The 25,632-nt window shown below is 37.4% G+C and overlaps 1 protein-coding gene across 2 annotated transcripts in view; it reads left to right on the top strand.

The window, feature by feature from the left end:
* The first annotated feature begins 11,402 nt into the window (after positions 1-11,402).
* Positions 11,403-25,632, top strand: part of atl (atlastin GTPase) — a 99,358-nt gene continuing 85,128 nt past the window's right edge. The window contains exon 1 of one of the 2 annotated variants that reach the window (XM_071598113.1): positions 11,403-11,467. In XM_071598113.1, coding sequence (XP_071454214.1) covers positions 11,410-11,467 — 58 coding nt within the window. In that variant the 5' untranslated portion in view covers positions 11,403-11,409. The remainder of the gene's footprint in view (positions 11,468-25,632) is intronic. The other variant, XM_071598111.1, reaches the window with a different exon arrangement.

The raw sequence follows: 25,632 nt of genomic DNA, 5'->3' as shown, positions 1-25,632 counted from the left end.
ACATTTCAAAGCAAGAGGCTGGAGGCTGCACCACGTTAACGTACGGTCGCACTATGTTTTTGCAGAATAAAATATACTATTAAAAATACGATCATTCTTTATTGAAGGGCCCTGAAAAAGGTCTTGTTTGTATGTATGTCCAAAAATGTTTAGCTTACTTGCAGAATACCCATGAAGTTTTATTTTTACACTGGTAGCTATGAAATTATATCCCACAGAAAAATTAGGAACCTTATGTGGGGTCACAACCTTTGCGATGAAGAATAAAGTATCTCCATTAAAATGCATGGGAAATACTACTGAGGAAAACCGAAATGCCCAACAGTCCGTCACTGATTTGGATATTAAAACGTTTACACATTAGCGTCCGACCAAAGGAAATATATTATTTTACGAATGAAACTCTGAATATTTAAATTTCACTTATTATTTTATTATATTCATGAGTTATATGCTGTACAAGCTCGAAACTCGACTGTAATATTTGTTGAGGAGGTAATCGCGCCAAAACATTTTGTTTCCCACTTCAGATCTACCATTATAGGTAATTGAAAGGAAAAGATACGATAAATCAACATTGTAATCACACCGATATTCATGGTTAAATTAGAAGGTATATAACTGGTTAAATTATCAAATTGCTGTCCTCTTCGGTGTGTTAATATTAGCGCAAAGGATATATATTAAATAAAATGAAACTAAATGGAATAATATGAAATAAGATTCCAATTTCAACAATGCATAGATATAGGGACAATATACATACATTTCTGGGAATTATCCGAGTGATAAATGGGTAATTAGAATTAATAAATATGTAAAAGACGAAACATGAATGGTTTGAAATGCAAAATTTATTTATTCCACGTAAAATAGGATACGAGCAGCTATTGTCGATGTCTCACATACAATAAATTCATGAGATAGGTTGTGCACATAATCATGTATATATTTTATCATTACAATCATAGCATCTAGCTTACATAGTACCCACTAATTAACAATTAGAAATACTATTGCATGTAAATCTCTATGGAATACAATTTACTATCACAATAATAATTTTACTTATGCACGAAGAGAAAAAAACAGTATTAAATCACAATAGCGTCACTTATCATTTGATTTCGATGTTGTATGAATGGAACCCTCCCCCCCCCCCAAGCACCCTATTTGTGGCCAAGGGCGGATCAAGGGGCCACTTTCAGGAAGGGAGGGTCAAATAGTTCTTTTGTTCCACCACGAGCCTCCTACTGGCAATAGTTTGAAAACTTACTTGCCGTCTCTACTTTCTGCTGCTCGCCTTCGTCGAACGACTTCACTTTCTCCGTCACACGTTCTCTAGAAGCTTCTCCAGACCTTTCGCAGATGGCGACACGCTGTGGGAAAGGCCTCAGAGGGACCGCCGCAGCTTTACGGCTGGAGCGCGCGTGACTAGAGATGAGCCTCTGAAAATTACTTGGTAATTTACGGCCAGTAAAATTATCGTATCTTTCAATGACTTTCAAGAAAATCCTTCTCCACGAGGGGTTAAGTTTCAGAATAATTAATTGAGTCTGCATAAACTATATGCACATTATTTCGCGTATAAGTATACGATTTAGATACATGAAATCTATTTAAGAAACACTTCTTCCGTTGTTTGACAACCTTGCTCGTCGTCTACAAGGCAAAGCGAAACATTTGAATCATAAAATACTCATAAACAGTCCAGTAACCCCACTTAGAGCTTGTAATGATTGTGTTCTTGAATTAAATACGCAAAACACGACAAACAAAGTGAGGGAAAGTGTTTTCTTAGTCACCGCAAGTGTTTTCTTAATTGCGCATGGGTATTCTCTTCCCCTATTGATAAATTTATATTTTCTAAGATGAAGCAGGATGAAAAAATCATAACTACAGTAATCAACCCCAAAGTCAGTTTGGAAGGAGATGATAGAGTTCACCCAGTAGTAGTAGTAGTATTTAGGGGGAGGCGACCGACAGCTGAAGTCATTTGCGCCATAGGGGATGGACAGAAGAGAATGAAGGGTGGAGAGAAACCCGGCGTCGGCATTTGCCTACTCTTTACGAAAGGCGCCAAGGGGTCCGTAGCTTAACGTCCCATCCGACGGACGGCGTACTTACTCAAAGTGCCCTCCACAAAGCACCTCAAGTAGGGAACGAGATACCTCTGAAAAATATTCAACGCCGCCGGGATTGAACCCAAGCCCTCTGGGTGAGAAGCCAGTACGATAGCCACTGCACCAACCCGATCCTTAGGTCACCCAGTACTAAGCCCAACGGAGTGTGAAATTCACACGTCAGAATAGAGGGGCCAGTTCTTTTCCCTGTGCCAGCTATGGTTTCCTAGGAAGTTCTGGTACCCGAAAAATCGCACAAAATGGGTTAAACTGATTGTACCCAGAGGCATCCACGGGAATGAAACCCAGGCCATCCGGCCGATAATCCATCACTCAACCCAATGGAATATCACCTGCTCGATTCCGCCTACCCCTCTACTCCTGTGTTGGTCTTTTATATGTTTTCTTATCCCTTTTCCTGATATCTATTTCCATGTGAATGAATATTTGTTCGCCATTTGGTTGAGTGGAGCTGAGGGTGCCCAGAGAGGCATGCCCGGGAACCGAACCCGGGCCATCCGGTCAGTAGTCTTACGCTCTACCACTGAACTACCACGTCCCGAATTTAACAGGATATCGACCAAAAATAAATTGCTTTAAATTAACGAGATCATTCCTATCGCCGCCTCTGTAGAGCGGGTTGTGTGAACAAACTTCCAGTCCTGCGATATTGCACCTTCTTCCATCGAATTCCAAGAAACTGTAGGAGATGCTGCGACAGTAACTTTTAACGGAATCATCCGCTAAGTGTGCATTACAATGATCCCGGTCAATTCAAATGATTTTTACACTCTGACGAGTGGAACACTTCGATCTGTGCACCAATATTAATAGAGTAAACTATCTGGGATAAATTATTAAGGGAATTGGCTTTCTTACGCTATTATAGCTAAATCTCAAATCCGTAGAATGGTAGACTCTGAATATAACTCATAACAAATCGTTTCCTTGTGTATATGGTAATACTATTTGGAGTTAGGAAGTTAAATATAATGGAAGAAGGCCAAGGATAAACTACGGCAAACGGGCAATGGAAGTGGTTGGAGCAAGGAGCTACGAGGGAATGAAGAGATTGGCAGGGAACAGAATGCTTTCGAGAGCTCCTATAAATTGGGACAGTAGGCCTGTGATGATGATGATGCCTCAATTCCTTTGCAATTAGTTAACTGCGCTTAAACAGAGTAGCAAGAACTGAACTGATGAAAACACTGTGGAATATTGTAGCAGACGGGAGGGAGAGGATGCTTACTCGAAACATCTATGTGAATCAGACGGCACAGGTAAGAGTAGCGAGATGAACAATAAGATCTTCCTGACTTTTAAGGAAATGTTACATGTTTTCCTAAATCAAGGCCGAAATGATTTGGTTGCAGTCTCTTACAGTTGTATCCATAACAACGATAACAACTTAATCGCATATTCAAGATGGCGTGCTTCAAGAACGACATTTTCTTTCAATTGCATTTCGCTCGACGGCCGGAGTGTGAGATGCAGGTAAATATGACGATTGAGGTGGCGGGCGAGTCGACTGAAGATTCTGGTCGGGCCAGTTTCCTCCCACTTGGTCCTCCTTCAATTTAAAGTGGCAGACAAGAAGGGTGAAAGTCGAGAATCGCCTTTTGGCAGACGTAATTATATGAGTTTCGTGTTGGGTTCCACTTCGAATAGCCCGCTTCCTACTTATAGTTCTAAGGAGGCTCGCGAGAAGTAAACGTAGGTTTAAGTGCAATCGTTCAACATCTGCTTATTTTCTTTGGCTTATGCATCACACAACATTAGGCGTTTCGAATTCCAGTACAGGGAAAATTTTTAATCTGGTGGGAGGCAAATCCGAATATTAGCAACCATAACATACATCAACATCCCCTGCTTGAGATTGGTATCTCCAACCCACCGTATTTTTTAAAAACTTCTGGTATTTGATATTTGTTTTAATTCTGTTGTTTATTGGATATTTTTGTTTTCCCGTGTTTATATCGCCCATTCATTTTGTCTGGAAATGCCTGTTACTTCTATCTATTTACATGGTACTCCACAAGCCTCCGCTGGGGTGTGGCATGGGGTGATAACGCACCAGGCACGCAATATCAAAAATTAAGTTTTTATTATAACAGAGACGAAAACTCTTGCAATTTTCCACTTAATAAAGATTTATTGATGACTAGTTTCGATGTACTACATAATTATCAAGTCCTACAAGACTTTAAAAGGTTCAAGTACTACATCTTTTTCAAGTCTTGGGCTTGAAAATGATGTAGTACATCGACACTAATCCGTAATAAATCTTCCGGTCTTGATGTAGTACTTCGGAAACTAGACGGTAATATAATTAAATGGAATATTTCAAGAGTTTTCGTCTCTGTTATAATGGAATGGTTCCACCTCATCACACCTGAATCTGTCATTTATTTAAGTTTTTATTATTTTTAGTTAAAATGCATTTCTGTAAAATAGTTAAAATAAGGAAGATCATGATAACTACTATTACATGCACTTCGGTATCTAAGTGAGCAACACTTCTAGACGCTGATTCACGCATACTAGAGGAATGGTAGGTAACAAGGAGGAAATAACTAAAGCTAGATGAGATAAACACTAGGCTACTAAGAATGAAAAAAAAATACTTTTCCCCCTAGCGCGGTCGGATAACGTTATTTTGATTCCTTATCATTCGTAGGAAAAATGGCAACTTAAATCTATTTGTTCTACACCTAACCTCACCAATTTTATTTATATGAGCTCTCCTACCATATTAAAACGGAGTTGACAATGCATTTTCGCAATCATGCCCAAAGAGAGCTGCTTACCATTTATGCAAGAGATTTAATCTGTAATTTTAATACGCTCCGTGAGTGATTCCCAATCTAGTTCCTCTAATGATACACGTACATATGCGCTACTCAGTTTATAATAACAACATTTTACAAATATAGCTCCTCTAAGGTGCACGCGATCTAATTCGACAGTATTTGTGACCGAAATTATCAAAGCAGTTGGGACATAAGACAGAGAATACCATAAGGATTAAAAGCTTTTTCAAGAAAGGAATTGATTATAGGGGCGCTTGGTAAGGACATTAAGAAAAGACTCGCCAACACTTAGTTATGCAGGCGTGGTATTTTACGGCGCGGAAACTTGGTCGTTGATTCCAGACGATCGGCGTGGATTGAAGGTTGTTGAAATGTGGGCGTGGCAAACGAAAAAGGTGAAATGGACAGAAATGAAAGAAAACGAAGAAGTACCAGACAAGGTTGGAGAAGAGAGAGATAGTTTGGAGTAATCCAAAGGACGCAGGAAATTTGGATGCAGAGCAGTTTGTTCGGTGATGGGATACTGAAGACTATGACAAAGACCAAAGCAAGGTATGAAGAGGCAAAATATAGGCCTGCTGACAGAATGAGTGGAAGTAGAATGCTTACGGAAACAGAGGGGATTATTGTATTGTGTGTGGTCAGATTGAATTTCGTTATGTGAAGGTAATAAATCTAGAGGTGTACTATTTGTACCCAATTAAAACTTATCTAAACGGTAGAATTCCAAATAATACGTAAATCACTACGCTTGCTGTAACTCTAATTTACGTGAAATTCACCATTTTCATATTACAATTTGTTAGAGTTAAATTTATTTCTCACAAAATAAGTTTTTCAGTTCAAACTCTTAATGTGAGAGCACAAATTATTTCCATATTCATGAATGCGTGATCCTGTTTGCAAAAAATCACGATTTCCTAAATATATGTAAATCTTAAAACAAATCTAATCCTCTAAGATTTTAAAACGGTCACATGGTGTTTTAAGACGTGTTTTTTTTCAATTTTTCTTGGGACTGATGCCGGAAAATGAACACCGGCTGATGCATTTTTTCGGGGAAAAGAACATCTGCCAGACAGTTAATGTATCAACATCTACATAAAGTCCATCAAGCCGCCGCAAGGGTGAGAGCAGGGGGGTCACCTAGGGGTTAGGTCACCTACCATGCATGCACATTCACAATCATGACATCTCAGCACAAAAATCAGTTTGATCATGCACTGGAAGAAAGTTATTCCCACCAAAGAGGAAACTCACCTGTGCATGCAAGAATATTCAAAAACAGGATACCCACATTCAAATCATGCGTTAGAACTGTTAAAAATGTGTGTCTATTAAATGAAAAATATGTAGTATATCGACAAAATATATTCACTGCCAAAACTTATTCTCCCCTTCCCGCCTGCAGTCATATCTATTTTAATACAGGATACATCTAGTGGTACGAAGAAAAAATGGCATTTTAAATCCATCCGTTCTACTACGTATAAATATTTATGGGTTTAATAGAATGCACCATTTGGTTTCAATTTCGCCCAAATAAAGACCTCTCTCTATCTATCTCTCTATTTTACGCTGGTGATCTGATCTACCATATTAAGCCGGGCCAGTAATGTGTCTTTAACATTCTCAAACAGGTAACCTGCCTCAAATTTACGCAGTATATTTATATTTAACCTGTATTTAAACCTATGTTTAACTAGCGGCTCCCGTCCTCATTCGTCCAATAGTGTCATGACACAGCAACCTTGTTCATGACAACTTTTCACTAGCGGCTCTACGTTGCACTCCATCTAGTTCCAAAATTAAGCCTACCTCTTGAGGATCCCTTACACCCGCACTAACTCAAGGTGCGGTCTAACTGACGTGAAATAACCAAGCTCTTTCACCCTCTCGTTTCAATTCCCAAGTATCCTTTTCATAAATCCTAACTTTTTGATCGCTATTCCGCAAATTTTGCGAATGTTTTTACCCAGGGAATATTCTAGTTGTCATTACACCCAAGTATTTTACCAATTTTACGTTTCTCACATTGGTTCTTTGTATAATGTAAGTTTTCCCAGGTGAAATAATCTTCCTCCAAAAATATATCAAAAACATATCTTCAAATGTATTTCCAGTTCCCATGTCTCGCACCACTTTTGGATCGCATGACGATCATTAGAAGAGGATACCCTAAATTCATTTCTGAATACTATATGTCCCTATGTATCACTGTATCGTCAGGAAATAGACAAAGTTTACTGGAAACTTAGGACTCGATGTCATTAATGTACAAATGGGACAATAGCGGACCGACAATAGTTCCTTGTGGGCCGCCCGATGATACGCTTGCTGAGTCGGATGACAGTACTCCATCACTAATTATATATCACCAAATTTCATAAATTCCCTCTCACGAGATCAACAATAGCTTGAATTAGAAGACTGACTAAAATTGAGAGCTGACTTTTGTTGCAAATTTTAGTGACGAGGTCATTTATATTTGGACTAAGTAATATCTAGGTTAAAAATGATGACTTAACTGATAGACTATTCGCTAAAGAAATATAATGCAAAATCTTATCACTTCATCTAAAACAAAAATTTTTTTGAGATTTAAGCCATCTTCCTTTCATATTTGAGGCCCCTCTGCGTGTCTGTATTAATTCAGGAGTCTCCTCGCATAAAATAGGTGGCAATTGCGAAGGAAGCCAACTAATGGAGGGAGTAGTTAATTCTTTTAAAACATCGAGTTTCAGTTTAGAATTCTTTCCGTTCTCAGTCTTCTGGTTTAATCACCACGCTGTCATTCTTCAAATTTTCCGCGGCTAATAAATTACCTTATTCTTTTGTCGTATTTTAATTCGTCAACGAAAAATCAGACGTTTAAAAGCTAGTGCGATCTCATGTAATAGATTCTCAACATGTTATGCACTCTTCCCAGGTAAAGAATTTAACGAGGCATGTACAATACTTTTGAAAATCCATTAAAACCTTTTCCAGAAATTCTTTAATCACCACTAGTAGTTTTTCCTGTCTTCTTGAGTTCACTTTAAGTTTTTTGCAAAGCTTACCGGCGGAAATATTCTCCGGGAAGTAACTATTAGATTGTATGAAATTTTAAATAGGTTCAACATTATTAACGGATTAAAACGTACCCAATAATGATAGATAGATAATGATAGGTACCCAATGATAGATAGATTCTAGGAGTATTTCACAAAAATTGAAAACTGTATTACAAAGACATAAAGGCGTGAAAAGTACGTTTATGTTTGGACAGATAACGACAAAAAAACATAAACCTTAAACACAGCAATCAACCCGAAAGTCGGTTAGGTAGGTGATGGCAGAGTTCACCCAGTACTGAGCCCGACGGCGTGTGTAATTCACACATCAGGGTAGGGGGGCCAGTTCCTTTCCCTGGGCCGGTTATGGTTTCCCAAGATCTGGTACCCAAAAAATCACATAGCTTGGGTGGAGCTGCAGGTATCCAGAGTCCATGGGCTTTGAGAGAGGATTCGAATCTGGGACCTTCGGTGAGTAGTCCAACGTCCTACCCCCTGGACTACCGCGACCAACCACAAAAATATATATTTGTTCAAATAAGACTCACTGATTGAAGTTATTTGTGTAATTTCCCAGCCTACATTACGAGTTCGCATCTTCCCTAAAAGCATGCGACAGTGATTTTGAGAAAACTGCGACGAATTGTCAGCGCCCTTTTTTCCTCCACTCCTAATAAAATCGCCATTACTGGAGGAAGGTGTAATGAACTTTGAAGCCCCGTAAATTAACTCTAGGCTGTTATCAAGACTGATTTAAATTAAAAGATGTACTATATGATACATTACCTTACCGTTTGTTTTAATTAAAAATTGGTATAATAATTGTTAAAATTAGGATGGCTTCATCTTGGTCCGCTGTCGCCATGCTCGAAGGCACTGGCAAATGCGCAGCTTTAAGGGCTCGTAATTTAGGAGAGGATGGTGCGGGAGCTTCGATCAGAGATCGCCGGCGGGAAGGCTCCCCTCAGGAGAGATGGTGCTCGGGTAGGAATACGAAAACCAGCCACGCCCATAGGGATACACGGATTCGTCCGAATGCTATATGTGGCTGGGCGATTAGAGACCTACCTCGCGTCCCATCTATCAATGAAGGAGTGTCTCTCGTCCGTAGGTCGGACAATTGGAGGGTCGTCCCTCGGGGTAAGGGGAAGGAAACGCTGCGGCGAGGAACCTGCGGAGGCAGATCCCATCCCCGTCTCCAATAGGTACCAGGCGCTGCCAGATGACAGCACCACCGTACCTGCAGCTCCTATCCCTACTCCGAGGGCACTGCTTAGAGCCAGATATCAGCTCTCGTGGCCCATGTGGGCACCAACGACGTCACGGAGCGTGGATCCAAGGAGGTTCTCCGTTCACTTAGGGAACTGAGCTCCGAGGTGAAGCGCGTTCATGGCGTCGAGGGTATACGGCTGGGCTTAACGGTCTGCAGTATTGTTCCGAGGGAGGATCGCGGGTCTCTGGTTTGGAGCCGAGTGGAAGGCATAAAACAGAGACTTTGACAATTCTGCTTGGGCATAGGATCCTCCCTCGTCGACCTAAGGCCAACCGGTACGTGCGGACTCCCCAGAACCGATCTGAGGTCCATTACACGGCGGAAGGGGCGAGTAAGGTAGCGTATGGGATACTCGACTACGGTAGGCCTTTTTCAGGATAGAGGGCTAGGACTCCTTCTTCCCACGGACAATACGAGATAGTAAGTGTAGGGTTATCCATAGCAGAAATTCCACTTGCCACCCTCAGGTTATTAGTTCTTCTCAACTGCATGCATTTTCACTGACTTCGTGTGTTTTATTGTCAAAACCCTTCCCGCATGACCTCATTAGAATACCATTAGATAAGATACCGCTCTTAACAGAATTGCTTGCTCTGCTTTTCCTGTTTCTAAGTTTCCCTTCCATCCCTTGTCTCTCTCTTTGGCGGGGCCCTTTCCGCTACCTGCAGCGTGGGGTCACATTCCCTACTTATGTCCTTGGGGTAGGAGATCCTTCTATATTGCATGTTGTGGTAGAGGAATTTCGCTTTTTACTTGTCAAATTCTAGCTTGCACGTTATTTGATAATTTTTTAAATGTATCCTAAGGTGCAATTGTTTGTCAGTTGTACATGTATTTGCATGCGTGTAGGATAAAAGGATTTTTGCATGAATGTATGCGCCACTGTGGGTATAGTTTTGCATGTATGTGTTGATTTTGCATGTGGTTTTGTTCCTTTTTACGGGTGGTGTCCTAACACCCCACGCCATACGCCCTTGCGGCGGCTTTCGGGGTATTACCTAGACGTACCCTGAATTGCGATGAAGAATACCATATCTTGTGTCAATCGGCGGATATCACAAATAAAGATATCCATTGATTTTCCTTCTGCGAAACAAAAGCAATGAAAGATAAAATTATGTCTATTTTAAAATATTAGATAATAACAAAATGACTTCCATGCTCTGGCAGCTAGTTAAATAATCAGAATACCATGGTTAAAGAGGTAGTCTAGATCAACTTAATAAAAAAAAATTCAAAACAAATCTGTAAAGCTGAATAGCCTCACTCTTCCGTCTGGACTCGTAGTAGCAAATGACCGTCTGTGTCATTATCCGACAATGACGGCACGTGGCCATTCGCCATTTAGTTCTTCTCTTTATCCTTGTCTACATCAAAGCGAAGTTAATCGGAAAAAGTGAGAGACAAGAACACGAGAGGGAATTTAAATTTCATAAACAAAAAACTGAACAGGGTACATTTAATTTCTATCACTGTTTAAAACAATATTAAAGTTATTTCTCTCATAATTTTAACATAATAATAACATCCTTTCAGAGGAATATATATTCAAGTAAAAGTCAATCACAAGCATTTTAGTTTTTCGCAATCCTTCTGTCGCGGGGATATTTCATGCTCAATAATTTCTGTGCTAGCATATACTAGTAAGCGATGCGAAACACGGAGGGCAAACATTTTTTGGAGTGAGTTCCCGGCGATTCTACAGGTACATATGTCAACAGCAGCAACTAGTATTTGCATTATAATTACTGACGAACGTTTTTACTTCAAATTCGCAATGAAGATGACATAACAACACGGAAGACGCACCACTCGATATTAATCACTTCTCACTAATCATACTATTACACCGCTGTCACCCGTCCGCCAATTGCCACCTATGGAATTCATGATACCCAAGGTTCATTCCAAGTTCATCCATGTTAAAAAATAACTCCTTAGATATTAAAAAGTTGATATTTTTAAGTCTAAGCCTTCAACTAACGAATTTAAAAATTATGGAAATGGAAATTATGCCTACATTTTTTGGCGGAAATCATTTAGTTTATCACTTAGTGTTTTTAAATTGACTAGGCAAGAACGTTAGCGCATTAATACTATGAGAAATTATATTCCGCGGATGAAGGAAATGACGTCAGTTGACGTTCATCATGGCGGATGTGAGGAATCGTAAACACAGTGGCGTTCAAGATTTGTGTTCAGATGAGGGTAAGTGAAGCTGTCAGCTTTTTTGAATTGCACCATCAGTTTTTCGATTTGTGTTCAAAGAAGGAAATAATGTATGTCCCATCATGTATTCTCTGACATCGGATTTCGATCGTCGTAATGGGATGCACCGTCTGTATACTCGTGTAACGGATGATGTTTTGAATTCTGTTTACAGTTATTCATGTTACCTTTACATTCGGTAATTCTGACAGCCTGGTAACCCTTATTTAACTTCGTTCATCGAAGTAAATTCGTTACTTAAATCCTTCGGTGACATATTTTAGCGGTGATTTTATTACAAGATTTCCATAGTCATTCGTGTTGATCGTAATGACGGAGGTAATTTTAAAAAAATAGACAGTTTAATGCTCTAAGGTCCTTATTCTTGTTTTCTTTAACCACGATTACTGTTTTTGATGTTTCTATGAATGTGGACATCTTCAGGCTCTACAGTTTCTGTATGCAACAAAAGCTTGGGATTTATAATGGGAGCATCTTCAGAACAAAAGGAATCATACCATTGATGTTGGCTATAAATTATGCTTTCGGCTTGAGGACTTGTATGGAGTTAATATCTTATGATGGACCCTCAAATGCAACTTGAACATTCATATTCGCAATTGCACGTCATCTGTTAAGTATAGTAGTTCGCCTTGAAATTCAATGACCTTGTTCAGTAATATATTCCAATTGTTTTTAGGAACTTCGTGAGGGAGAGGGGGGAGGCATGTAGTGGCCTCAATTTGTCCATTACGTTCTCTTTTATGTGCGGAGATATTGAACAATGTAATGCGACGAGAATAATTGAAACCTAATGGACGAACACGTATCAGCCGTCGCAAGCAACGTGCCCTTAATTCATGGTTATGATTTTTTCGAAGCATGTACGATGTAGGGTTTCATCTCGCTCTTAGCTGATTGATTTAGCGGATTTGTTTGAATGCTAAATGGGAGTTGCAAACTTCAGATTCTTTAATTTCAGCATAAGCAGACTGAGGGCATTGATCTTGCCGGCACGTTCATAAATCTTATCATTGGAATGTGCCCATCGTCTGTGTCTACTGAAAACTTATAGAAGTAGTTTTTATGCCAATTTTTATTTTTTTCAGTAGGTTAGATGAAAAGTGGTGGTACATACTTCGTTAACATTCAAGATGGATGAATGATGACAAATGAATGGACAGGTAGCAATATGCCGAAATAGGGTGGTTAAATATATGCATATGAAGTTTCGTAAAATAACCTGAGCTATATCATTCATAGGCTTCAGCTGTTTTTAGTTATGATCTTTGGCAGATTATTTACCGACCCACGGATGTTGACTGTATTGGCCTTAACTTTTTGAAGTTCCACCATAATATGGAAAGAAATAGAAAATAATAGTAAAATGTTCATATATAAATATTTATCCAACTTATAATCTTGAAATATTTACTAGGTGTTTTATATTTTCCACCTACAGGTTTTTTCATTTGAAAATTGGACTAACTAAGCCAACAATAAACTGCAATGTAAATCAGTTTACAATGTGTAACATGGGATTAGGAATGCTGAATAGGGTACTGTTGTTGTAATTGACTGTATGATAATTCATTTTCTTGATTGTAAAAGGGACAGCTAATTTAGATGTATCATCTTGTCCCTACCATGGCTAGAGCTGGATTGTGAGTGCAGGAAGCTCCAAAGACAACTACATTGATCCTTATACCTAAGAAGGTAACTTCCTGTTAATGTCAATAACAAGAGGAACCACTGTGTTAAAATACATATGATCCCCAGACAACTGCGGCAAAATATTGTTCAACTTATTGATCACAGGTTCATTTTTACCTCACATTGTTAACAACTGTGTACAAAAGGTTTGGAAATTATACATTAGTTCATGTCTCCTTTTTTGGACTTCATCCCCTCCTTCCTAATTCCTAGTCTCATAAGAAGCCCTGCCACAAATGTTTGCTGTGGCTCACTGAGTTTCCCATGAATACTAAATTTTCAGGGAAGTACTCTTTCCTATGTTGCAAAAATTTAATATCATGCCCTTTAGAATGAAAACACATAGTAATATTATGAATTCACCCTATTAATTTTAATAAATTTGAACTTTTAAATGCCGTTTAAAGCCAAGGGTTGCTGCAAGAACTGTCAGGTTTAATGTTTATTTTAATTGGTGTTTCTTACGTGCTAAAAATTGGCCACTCCTAGTTCAAAACAATGTTACTGGTGTTCAAATACATGAGTAATTCTTTGTGGTTTGATGTTAGTATTTATGTTGCTGAGAATTGGTGCAATGCAATACTTATCACATTTTGATTTATAAACTAACTAATCTTTTCTTAAGAGTTTAAAACAACCTACTTGATCTCTGACTGAATTAGTCACTGAGGTAAATAGAAAAACAACTATGGCTATAGGTGAGGAACATGCAAGCTGTAATGTTATAAAATTTGTTATCTCAGGCGTTACTTTATGGAATTTGCATAACATATTGGAAGGAAATAATTGACAGTAATTCCACACACTTTACTTTAAAAAACACAACCCAGGTTTTGACGTTGAAAGTCATCATCAGGTGATGATGTCAATCGCGTTGAACGTCATTAACCTGATGATGACGTTGAACGTCGAAACCTGGGTCGTGTTTTTTAAAATAAAGTGTGTGGAATTACAAAGTCAATTATTTCATTTCAACTGCAATGTTATATTATTATTATTACTAATACAGTAGTCACCGGTTGGCCATTTGGTCAAGTGGTGAAATGAGATGGCAAAAATGATGTGATACAAGTATTACTCGTACAGGAAATAAAAATATAGATACCAAGATATAAGCAGCATATTATCACACAAAAATCAATTTTTTCTCAGCCTAGTCATAAAAATCAAAATATTATTTGGGAAGGGCTATACTTTTGGGAAGACCAAATCAATATTCTACCCAGAAATTAAAAGAGGAATGTTTCTCTGTATTAGAAAAATGTATTCACGGCTCTATCATTGAACTATGGTATTTCATCTCCTGATACTGCTTTTCCAAACTTTCTTTAATATCTTTACATGAAGCATCCCCAATGTAAGATTGGTATATGCACTTCAGGTATGCTTTCTTCCTCCTTGATTCGAGGGATTTCCTTGGGAATGAAATTTCAAATCTTGGCTAGTCGCTGAACTTTGTATAATTTTGTAATCCGTCTGATGAGGTAAATGGGATAGAGAGGTACCAAAACAGTAACTTATTCTCCAAGATTATTCGGGTCTCCCACCGGGTCCCGATTCGGGTCTCCCACGTCTGATTGGTCGGACGCTTTCCGCCTCTTGTAGCGATCCGGCTCGAAAACAAATCCATTAACCGAGACAGCGGATACTCCCTCAGTAACGCGTGGAAACCCATTTTGAGGAACATCAAGGAAAACAAGAGGCGGAAAGCGTCCGACCAATCAGACGTGACCTGAACTCCCGACCAAACTATATAAGGCGGCCAAATACCTGAGTACCGACATGCCCTGAAGACGATGGACGACTCGGCCATCGAAACGTCGGCAAACCTACGAACGTGGACCCGGTGGGAGACCCGAATAATCTTGGAAAACATTATTCGCCGGGAAAGTACCAGATCATTCTTCAGTAACTTATTCATCCACTTCCATTCTTATTATGTTTTCTCCCTAGTTCCATTCTTAATCAGTATTTTATATTTGCATATGATACGAGACGGAAAAATCAGGGCAAATTCCTTATACTCAGTTTTTTTCTTTATTAACACTTGGATTCTATGGAACTTTGGAATTTCAGTTTTCTCCATATGAGTCTTATTAGGGAAAGTATTGTTTTTATAAAAAACTTTGACTTGGGGATTTAAATAGAAAGATATGTTTTTAGGTCCCCTGAATGTCGTGTCAATTTTGCTACTTCTAGTACTCCCATGTTTGTGTATGTGATAGGTTTTCTTCTGAGCATAATAACTCAAAAAATACTAATTTGAGAAGCAAAAAATTTTATATTTAGTGAAATCATTGAGAGTAAATTAACTGATTAGTTTTTGACAAAATCATCCACCTTAAGTGACTATTTTCCATTGCTAACAAGTCTTTCACTTCATTTGAACATTTCTGAAGTGATTAGTGGCATTGTCAATTGGTGATCAAAAAAACCATTGATTAGGATGCCACGCGTTAATCAAATTTTGTCATTCTCCCGACTGCTATAAGATTTTTTTTTTAAATGTCATGGTCAAGTGCTCCTTTTTGTTGTTATCATCTTCATTCTCTGAAAACTATTTTTCATTGTTGTCTTTCATTTTTCCTGTTCTCTTTTAAACTCCTATAGATCTTTGGTGGTTGCTCAAAGTTAAGTTCCTCTACTACCAACTCCTATATATCTGCTTCTTTAACTTCCAAATACTCAGGGAAATAACTGCAAGTACATAATCAAGTTCGCTCTCAGGTTCCTCCTAAGTAGTTCCTTATGCACAATTGTGCCAAAATTATTTCCTTGTTGACTTAAGCATTCTTACAGAAGCATTTTCTCATCTCTAATGAGATGCAATCAATGAATATTGAAATAATTCTTCCAGAATTCGTTCCTTGTCAGTGGTATATTGATATCACTTTGATATCATCTTGAAAAAATGTTTGGAATAAAACTTTTTGATTTTGCTGACAATAGCGCATCCATTGGTTATGAGGTGAATGGGGTGTAAGGAGGCAAAAACTTATTTTTATGAAATTTAATTGTTTGCTTAAATCGTCCTCTTTGGTGTTTTTGCTGGAAAATTATCCACTTGTAAAAATAAATATTTTCAGGGGTTTCAAGGTTCAGACTTCAGCATCTAACATGCACATAGATGTGCTTGCATCTGATTTCTTGATTTTTTAAAAATACATTTTCACTTTATCCCATCATTGTATGTATGAAAGCTGAACGAGAATGTCAATGATTTGTAATTGTTATAATCTGTGGATACAAGAAATGCCTAATTCCATATATTTCATCATACACTTCATTATCAGACTTTTGACCCCCAAAAAGTTCATGATTCAAGAGTATTGTATCTCTCTCCAAAGTTCACTAAATCGTGTTCAAATATGGGTAATTAGCATTTTTGACCAGTATAAAAGTGGTCACTAGAAACCCATCATCTGCCCCAGATCACTCCCTGCAATGCAGAAAATAGTGAATTCATTCCACACTGTTAGAGTAGGGATTTCTGAAATACTACATATTTCAGTTAAACTTTGAGAGGAGATAATTTCAAGGCTATTGCTTCATTCCACCTAGCAGAGCTATTAAGTAAACATTTTAATAGAATGGAGACATTTTAGAAACACCCAGATGGAGTCAGCAATGCAAATCAAATCTTAAAGTCATCTGGTGTTCAACTGCAACCTTTCTTTCTTGATGCTTCTAACGCTTGCTATACTACTAGTCGGGGCTTTCTCATTTTTTGCATGAGTTATTCCAAAAAATTCATTTTTTCCCTCGGTATTCATCACCAAAACTTAGGATGTCACATGGAAGAGAAGCAATTAATTCTTGCTCCTAGATCACTTGTCATTTTGAATAGAAATTTTTGGGGTGAAATCTTTAGTGAGAATATTGTGGAATGCATAATTGAGAACTGTATTTCCTTGATTAACCATTATTCCTTGACTAACAACAAGGGGAGTGTATTAGCCGTAATATGTAAAGCAACATTATCAGCAGTATCCATTGAAGATAACTGATGTAGCAGCGGAAGACATATAGTCATGTGTATGACATTGATTTAACATTAAACTAATATAAATATTAAAATTAAAAAAATAATAGTATGTTTTAAGCCTGATAAAAACTGTAATATTCCCGTGTTGGACAGAACAATTGAAGAATGAAGTGTTGAAGTGAGTAGATGAAGAGCAGAATAACATAGAAAAATCAGATAGGCGATTCATGGTGAAATATCCCCCTAGGGTTCCTAATTTAATTAGCTACATCGCACTCCTGTTTCATTATGAACCATTTACTGTGCCGTCTTGACCCCAAACCTTGATCCTAGTTGTGCACGAAAAAAATTTGAGCAGGAACTTATATAGTGTTCCTCATTTCATGTGCTATGCTTTTAAAGGACTTAATCTATTGTCATCATTAGAGTTTCATTCCAAGGGTATGTTGGTGCGATCATTTTCAACGTTTCCATTTACACCCTGATACGTCTTTGATCGAGCATCCTCCTTTACTTGACCTCCATGCTTTTCCCTTTGCTCTCCTGATTTATTATGTTCCTAGATAGATCTAGTGTGTGTCCAGATGTGCTGATTCAATCAAATTCTTCTTTAAACTTACTCAGAAACTACTGTGAACAAACATGAGTTGTGGGATGTTTTTCTGTTACCAACATGTGGCTGTCTGTGTGACGTTCAATGAAATTTTCAATTTGTCTGATAGTGCTCATGACAATATTCACTCATCTAATATCACAATGGTGTTATGTTTGCTTCCATAAGAGCAGTGACTAAAACTCTGGCTCTAACTTCCTTTGAAATTCAATGTCTCCTATCTTAAAGAATTGAAAGTATTGTCTAATTTGGCTCTAAAGTAAAACAGACTTCCCATATGACTCGTGTGGCATTATATAGGCCTTGGCTGATAATTAGTTCAGACAAAAGAATAACTTAAATGCTGTGTCAACTGCATTTCCTGTAGGCTAACTGAGCATTCTTCAAAATTAAACGACTGTAGCTGATGAAAAAATGGAGTCAAATCAGTGACATAAAATATTCATTTCACCTTGTGGAAACCTGAAATTGTCAACTCTCCATCTCTATGTTATCCTATTTTTCATCAAGAGATTTCAATTGTCTTTTAATCATCCAAATTAATGGGATATAAGCATTCTAATAATCTTTGGTATACACTTCCTTTGTATGCTAATGAGATGCTTTAGGGTCTATTGAAACAATAGGAAGACCCTCATTGTTGTAAAATATGTTTATGCATGTTGGAAATGTATGAGGGGTGAACTTGATCATTCTTCATGTTCTCAGTAATGTATTGTTCAGCTAAATATTTTTGCTGCCTAATCTGGATCTACGTGAAATGTAGTGATAATTTTAGCATTTTATCTTTTCATATCAGCTTTTAATGAAACAAGTTACCTATGTAGGATATTTTTACTGTATTCTATGTTTGTCATCTGATGAAATGGCCTATGCACTACAAAGGAGTTGAATATATTTTTTGTTCAGTTCACTTTTCATATTTATTTGTGAGCTGTGCTTTTAAAAAATTCTAGCTTCTTCATGGTGTGGTGGCTAATGAACTAACTGTCTTCCCACTCTAAAGGTGTGAGAGTAAATCCTCGGAAGTGGCAGAATTTTTCATTGGCATTATGATCCCTACTTGGGGAACTTTGTGGAGAGCACTTAAAGTGGAGTATACCATGTGTCAGATGTTATGTTGAAATAGTGAACCCCTTAGTGCCTTTTATGAAAAGTAGGTCAATGCATGTTTTCTCTCCAACCGTCCTCTTTCTCTCCACCCTTCCTCTATCCTACCCCTGCCAAATTACCTACCTATCCCTAATGGCTCGATGGACTCTAGCTGTTCTCCCTTTCCCTAATTACTACTACTGCTTCATCAGAGGTTGGCTTCAGCCAATGCTGCCTTGAAATACAATAAATAGTGACCAGATGCCCTGGGTTTGATTAAAGGTGATAGGAGGGGGGATCAGATATGGTCTGGTGGCTAATTATTATTGTTATTAAAACTCGCATGTGCAGATAGACAATGTCGGGTGGTGCAAGTCCCAAATATTACAATCAAACTTGCCTTGGAAAAATAACATCGCATCTCAAATCCAATCAATTTAAATGAAGATGATAAATTCAGAAAAATTCAGTCAGAAAAAAAATACACTTTAAGGAAACTTCCAAACACCAATCTCTAACCCCAAAAAAAGTAAAATCCCCATCTCATTAGCATCAGTTTCCCAATCAGCAAGAAAAAAAATCAGAACTAAGCTGTTTATACAATTTTACACAACACATCAATCATATTATTTTGTAAATTTTTAGATTTTTTCTTAGAAGTATTTACCCTGTTAGGAAAGGGCTCGAATAGTTTTGCAGGTAAACTGTTCCAATCAACAATTTTTTTATTAAGAAATTAACTTTTTTTTTGTTTTTTGTGCCAGGCATTTTACCTTGAATTTGTGGTCATTCTTCCCTATAAAATTTTTATTTCCCGCCTCTCTCCTTTCCTTCTGCCCAAGCTTTCTTTCCATTCAGATTGTGGAACATTCCACAAAGTCTGCTTATTTTTCTTCTACTTTGTGAAGGTTCCCAGCCCAGCATTTTTAACATTTCAGTCACTCTCCATCCTCTTATGCTTCCCCAGTACATATCTGGCAGCCTTTCTTCGAACCTTTTCCAGTTTTGTAATATGTCCTTCTTGCGGGGGTCCCATACAGGTGATTAAGTACTCTAAAATAGGTCTTACCAGTGTCTTATACACCTTTTCCTTATTGGAAATGAAAAATAGTAACTTTGTGATTTCACTGAAAAATTTTTATGATCTTCAGGTGACTACTCAGACAGACATCCATCTATACATATTACATTCCGGTAGGGGCGGGGAGGTGAGGGGGTCGGAGATCGGGTGGGGTAGGGAATTGGGCAAAGATAGTTTGAGAGAAGGGTAGAAACATGAGGCATCCTGTGAGAAGTGTTCCTTCTATTGGCAGAGGAAAGTGGGTGGATTTTAACAGTAAATAGACATAAATTCAAAAATCTTTTAGATATCTCTGAGGTCAAGGGAGGGTGTGGGGGAAGTAGAGGGGTTCTTACCCACATAAGCGCAGGTATTGAGAAGTGGTAAGTTTAGGAGAGGGGAGTGGGAGGTGTACAAAAGGTTATTAACAATATTCTCTTTGGACCGTACACTTTTTAAAATTTCAAGCTGCTCTAAAACGTACTTTCTTTTCTACATGTAAAATTTCAAATTTAAAGTCACTACCGTGGTTATATTCCAATAAATGTTTTGCAAAATGGGACGTTGACTTTTTGTTCTTATAGCAGGCTTGGCGCTCCTTCACTTGTTCTTGAAATTTTCAGCCGATTTCTCCAATAAACACCGCTTCACACTCACATCTTAACTTATACACTCCACTTTTTTCACTTTTTGGAATTCTGTCTTTTGTGTGGGAAAGTAGGTTCCTGAGGTTTGATTTATTAAATTAGGCTAATTTAAACTTATCTTTCTGAAGTTTTTTGCAAATTCTCATAGTAATGTAATCCAGATATAGGATTCTACGCCATTTGGCAGCAGTCTTGTGGCGGTTGGGTTTTATAACTGCCAGTTGATAAAGTTTTAAAAAATACAATTTATCAATGAGCTGCTCATTGTATCCATTGTTTCTAGCTATTGTTTTTATTGTAGCTAATTCTTTTTTCAAAATTGTTTTTTAATGTGGGAATTTTCACCAACCTGTGAATCATGGAGTGAAAAGTGGATAACTTTTGGGAAAAACAATGCATTTAGTGGAAGTTAATCACTTGGTCAGTATAAAAATTTTTTCAAAAAATGGGGAACTCTAGGTGGTTGTTAATTGTAGAAATATTTAAATCAAGGAAGTAAAGGGAATTGTAGTCTTCTATTTTGCAAGTGAATGCCAAATTTTGATACAATGAATTTAGATACGATAGAAACATTTTAAGTTGCCTTTTGGAACCTACCCACACGCAAAACATATCATCTACATGTCAATGCCAACACAATACATTTTTGGTCAGTCCATTACCAGAGGAGAACAAACCTTTTTCAAAATGGTCCATTTAAATATCCGCCAGTAGTGGGGACAAAAGGGAGCCCATGGCTAGGCCATTGGGTTGTTCAAAATATTTACCATTAAAACTGAAATAATTTTGTGAAATATTGTCTTCAAGAGTCCATACAGTCCAAAGGTGATTGGAGCAGGTACAGACTTCTGAAAAAGGAGGGTTTCTGCAATGTCCAGCGCTTCCTGGGGTGGGACACTAGGGAAAAGGTTACACACATCAAACGACACTAAGATGCACTTGTTTGGGATGATCACTTTTGATAGTCGGTTGAGTAAATCGATGGAATTACTGACTCCGTATTTTGCGGAAAACTTGGAGTACTGTCGGAAAATGTTGTTTAGTTTTCTCGCAAGTAGATGGTTAGGGGCAGTCATGTTTGAAACTACCGGTCTGATCAGAAATCCAGGTTTATGTATCTTCGGTAACCCAAAAATCCGACGTGCTGATGGGTTCATTTGATATAATCTATTTACTTCAACCTCTCTAAATAAAACTGAACATTATTTTAAGGATTTTTTGCACTCGAGTTGAAAATTGGCCGTCGGGTCTGATTGCAGTTGCTTAATCCCATTCTCTTCAATGAATTTTTCACATTTGTCAATGTATTCACTCTAATTCATTATCACCACCGCGTTGCCCGCACCAGGCTGTCTCCATTGTTGCCCACGTTTCAAAAACAGACTTCCTCCTACAGGCTTCTGAACTCAGGTGATGACCTAGTTGGTTTTCAAAACTTCAGCAGAAATGGAGACATAACCTGGTTGAAGACTACTATCATTTACATGCCTGGGCATCTAACACCAGTAGACCAGAAAAGACTAGAAGCCTTCAGAACCTGGTACTGGAGGAGAGTGCTTAAGATCAAATGGATGGATAAAATAAGAAATAAAGAAGTATACAGAAGAATAGGCGAAGAACGAACCTTATGGAACACCATAGAGAAAAGAAGAACCAGATGGATTGGCCACACCCTGAGGCACAATGGATTTATGAAGAATATAATAGAAGGAAAAATCGAGTGAAAAGTCCCAAGAGGAAGTCTAAGGGATAGTAAAAACATGGGACAAATAAAGAAGAAATTAAATTCCAAAAAATACCGGGAAGTAAGCCAATTAGAATTAGATAGGGTTGGATGGAGGGCTGCAGTAAATTAATCTTAGTATTGAACGACCAATGATGACGATAGTGTGTTTTGTACAATGACAAAATTTTATGGGTAAGATTGGCAAATAAGTGCTACTGTTCATATTTGCATCATTAATGGTTGTGATTGCACCATTTTTTTTCGTTCCTGGAGAATGATTTAGCTAAACCTGCTGACAAGTATTAGACAGATTGCATTCTACCATTGATGGCCAACTCTTTTGAGAACACTTTATAGGACCTCCTCTGGTCCTTGAGATTTTAATGTATAGGATTTCTAGAATTATCCCTTTGGAATATTAGCTGTCATTGTGCCTTTGCACATTCTTATATTTCCATTTATTGGAAAACAATGGGCTTCCCAATTGATGTGCTCTGATCACAGGGGAATGAATAGGAAGGCTTAAAACTGAAATTATACCATCTTGATTTACTCCCATGCAACAAGTTAGTCTAAAAATAACAGTTTCAGGTTTAACTGTGTGGAATTCCTTCATTATGAGGGTAAAAAAGAAACTTTACACTTCCACGTTTTTGTGGAAGTGTACAGTTTCTTTTTTACCCTCATAAGTAACATCTAATTGAGCAGTACGTCTATTATTCCATCCCACAAAGTGCCCCTCATCTTTATGAGGTACTTGTAGGTAAATTTCCCAGGATAGGTACTCATACTGCATTGATCTCTGCATGATATTTGCTTTTTCTTCTCTGAATTTCTTAAATGAGGCAAAATATCAATCTAGTTTTCTATTTGAAGAACAGTGCTACTCTCCCCAAGCTGATAATTTTCATGGCATTTGGTTTGCTCAAAAATGAGTTGTACAGATGGGGTACAATAATTCAAAGGTCAGTGAGAGATTCATGGAAAGTCGATAATTTATTGAAATGATGATATTGAAATACTTCATGTCTTGTATTTCCTTGAAAACTACAACTTTTCAATAAATATTCCATTTAGTTAATTGTGGATTTTGCTTTACACACAGCATTTGATTTGATTTAGCATGATTTTAATTTTTTTTATATAATTTTTTAGTCCAATAGTTCGGTACTTGTAAATTTCTTTTGCTAAATTTGCTTTTTGAGTTTTTTGTTTAGTTATATTATAATTTTGAATAGTCATGCTTATATTACTTTAGTCACAGCATTCATTTTTGCTATGTAAATGTATATAACAAGTTATGCATTGCTATGACTTGCATTTAACCAATTTAACTTCTGGGAAAACTTCCAAAATTGTGCACCAAGTTGTAGTGAATATCAGGAGTCATCTTCCACTAAAGAGGAGAAATAATATTTTAAGATCATCGCATTAGGCATCAATTCTTGATTTCATGAGGAATAAGAAATAGAAAGGGTGAGACTGGGTAGTTTTGGTGTAATTTGTATGATGGCATATTTAATTCTGTGATGCAGAAATAGTATTCATTGTGCACAAAGCAGTACACAGGCGTTTCGTCATTTCCTGTGTTATCTTCCCCTAACATTAGGGTCATATTAATGGTAGTTCACCAAGAAGATTTCTTATTTGCTCCATTTGGAGTGTTTCTGAATAAAATTTAATGTTTTTGCAATTTTCAATCTTTTAGGAAACTAGTGGCATAGTTAGTACTCTTCAGGGAGTTAAAAGTTTTATATGAGAATTTTTATTTTCTTTTTTTTAACTTTTTAGCATTAGTATTTGTTGAAATATAGTTTTTTGCTGTTGGCATCATGCATCAGTCTTTGGCTGTAAATCATGCAATAAATGGAAAAAATTGGGATAGGTGGCACACAGTAAATTTCTTTCAAATATTTTACTTCAATATATTTACTACATCTTTTATCTTAAGTAATGATATTCCCTTAAGTGTTTTTGTTGCTTTTTATTGCCATGTTCCAAACTTTCCTTACTCCCCTATTGTGTTCATTGATTTCCACAGTGATGCTTGCAATTTATTTTTAATCATTCCTATATTTGGGTTAATTTCACTGCTTCATGCTCAAGGTTTATTTTTTTGCGTTCAAATGTCCACATTTTCTTCTGTAAGTTATCTTCTTTCGTCGTTTTCTGTGGGTGCCTATTGCCAATTTCTTTAGTAATGAGTAACCCTAATGCCATGTATGTATTTACAGTTTACAAGCTGATGCCATCTTTCAGCTCAATGTCATTTTTTGCTATGACTTGTCTTTATTAATACGAAAACCTTCCATTGTCTATTGCCTTTCTACTGCCATTTCACTTTCTATATTGCCTTCTCAAAACTTCGTATAACATACGTTTTGCAATAAATATTTATATTATGAGAAAAATGTAATAGAGTTAGTAGGGAGCGAGATGGTTGGAACAAGGTATTAACGTCGATTTTTTCGGCTAAGGAATAGGGCATTTCAGGTAATTGGAATGATGGGGTTACCGGATGAAGAATTCAACTAATGTTTTGTGAATTTTATTTTGTTTTCATTTATCTTATTATTTGTTTTAAATTGATCTAAAAAAGTTACATTTTAGGGGATGTTTCAATAAATTTCAGTTTAGAATTCCAGGGCGAAAATTACTTTCTTCTGGGCATATATGTCTCCTGTCTAGTTGCTGATCTTGCTGGTCTCAGAAATAAATAAGTTTATATAAAATCCGTTTTACTGAGTTGAAGTTACTACATCAAGAATTGTAGTTAGAAAACAACAGGCAGTGAATTTTCATTCGTTTGCGACTTTCTCTCAACCCCCGAGCTATTATAGTCATCTAAAGACGCCGAAAATGTATTGGATGACCATTATTGCCCATCCCCACTCGTCATTCTTCGCATTTCGTCTGCATGACCTAATACCAAATTCCTCTTTCGTTCTCATTAGTGAATCGTATTTACTGAGCCCAACCAATTAGAAAGCTCCTTTTCTTCGTCTTGAGTTAGCCAATAGGAATTGTCCTACTAATTTACCTTTGCTCTATCACTCGTGATTGATTAAATGAAAGTATTGCCTTCCCTCGCAGTTTGGCAGCTTGACGACCTAACTGGACTAAAGATGGGATGTGAGCCGTCTTTCTTGCGTATGTTTTCACCGTTGCGTTTTTACCTCTCATAGTATCGCATATTTGCACTCGGCCTATTTTTTTCTAGGTTTTCCTCCTACTTATGGCTCTTCATTAGTCATAAACGGGCTTAAAAATCCATTTCGCTTTCGCCACCAGATTTGCCGAATTCCTGCTGGCATTATTGTCCTTAGCAG

Source organism: Hetaerina americana, unplaced genomic scaffold (genome assembly GCF_022747635.1).
Source record: "Hetaerina americana unplaced genomic scaffold, ioHetAmer1.1.p SCAF_9, whole genome shotgun sequence".
Taxonomy (NCBI): domain Eukaryota; kingdom Metazoa; phylum Arthropoda; class Insecta; order Odonata; family Calopterygidae; genus Hetaerina; species Hetaerina americana.
This window is presented reverse-complemented; position numbering and strand designations above follow the sequence as displayed.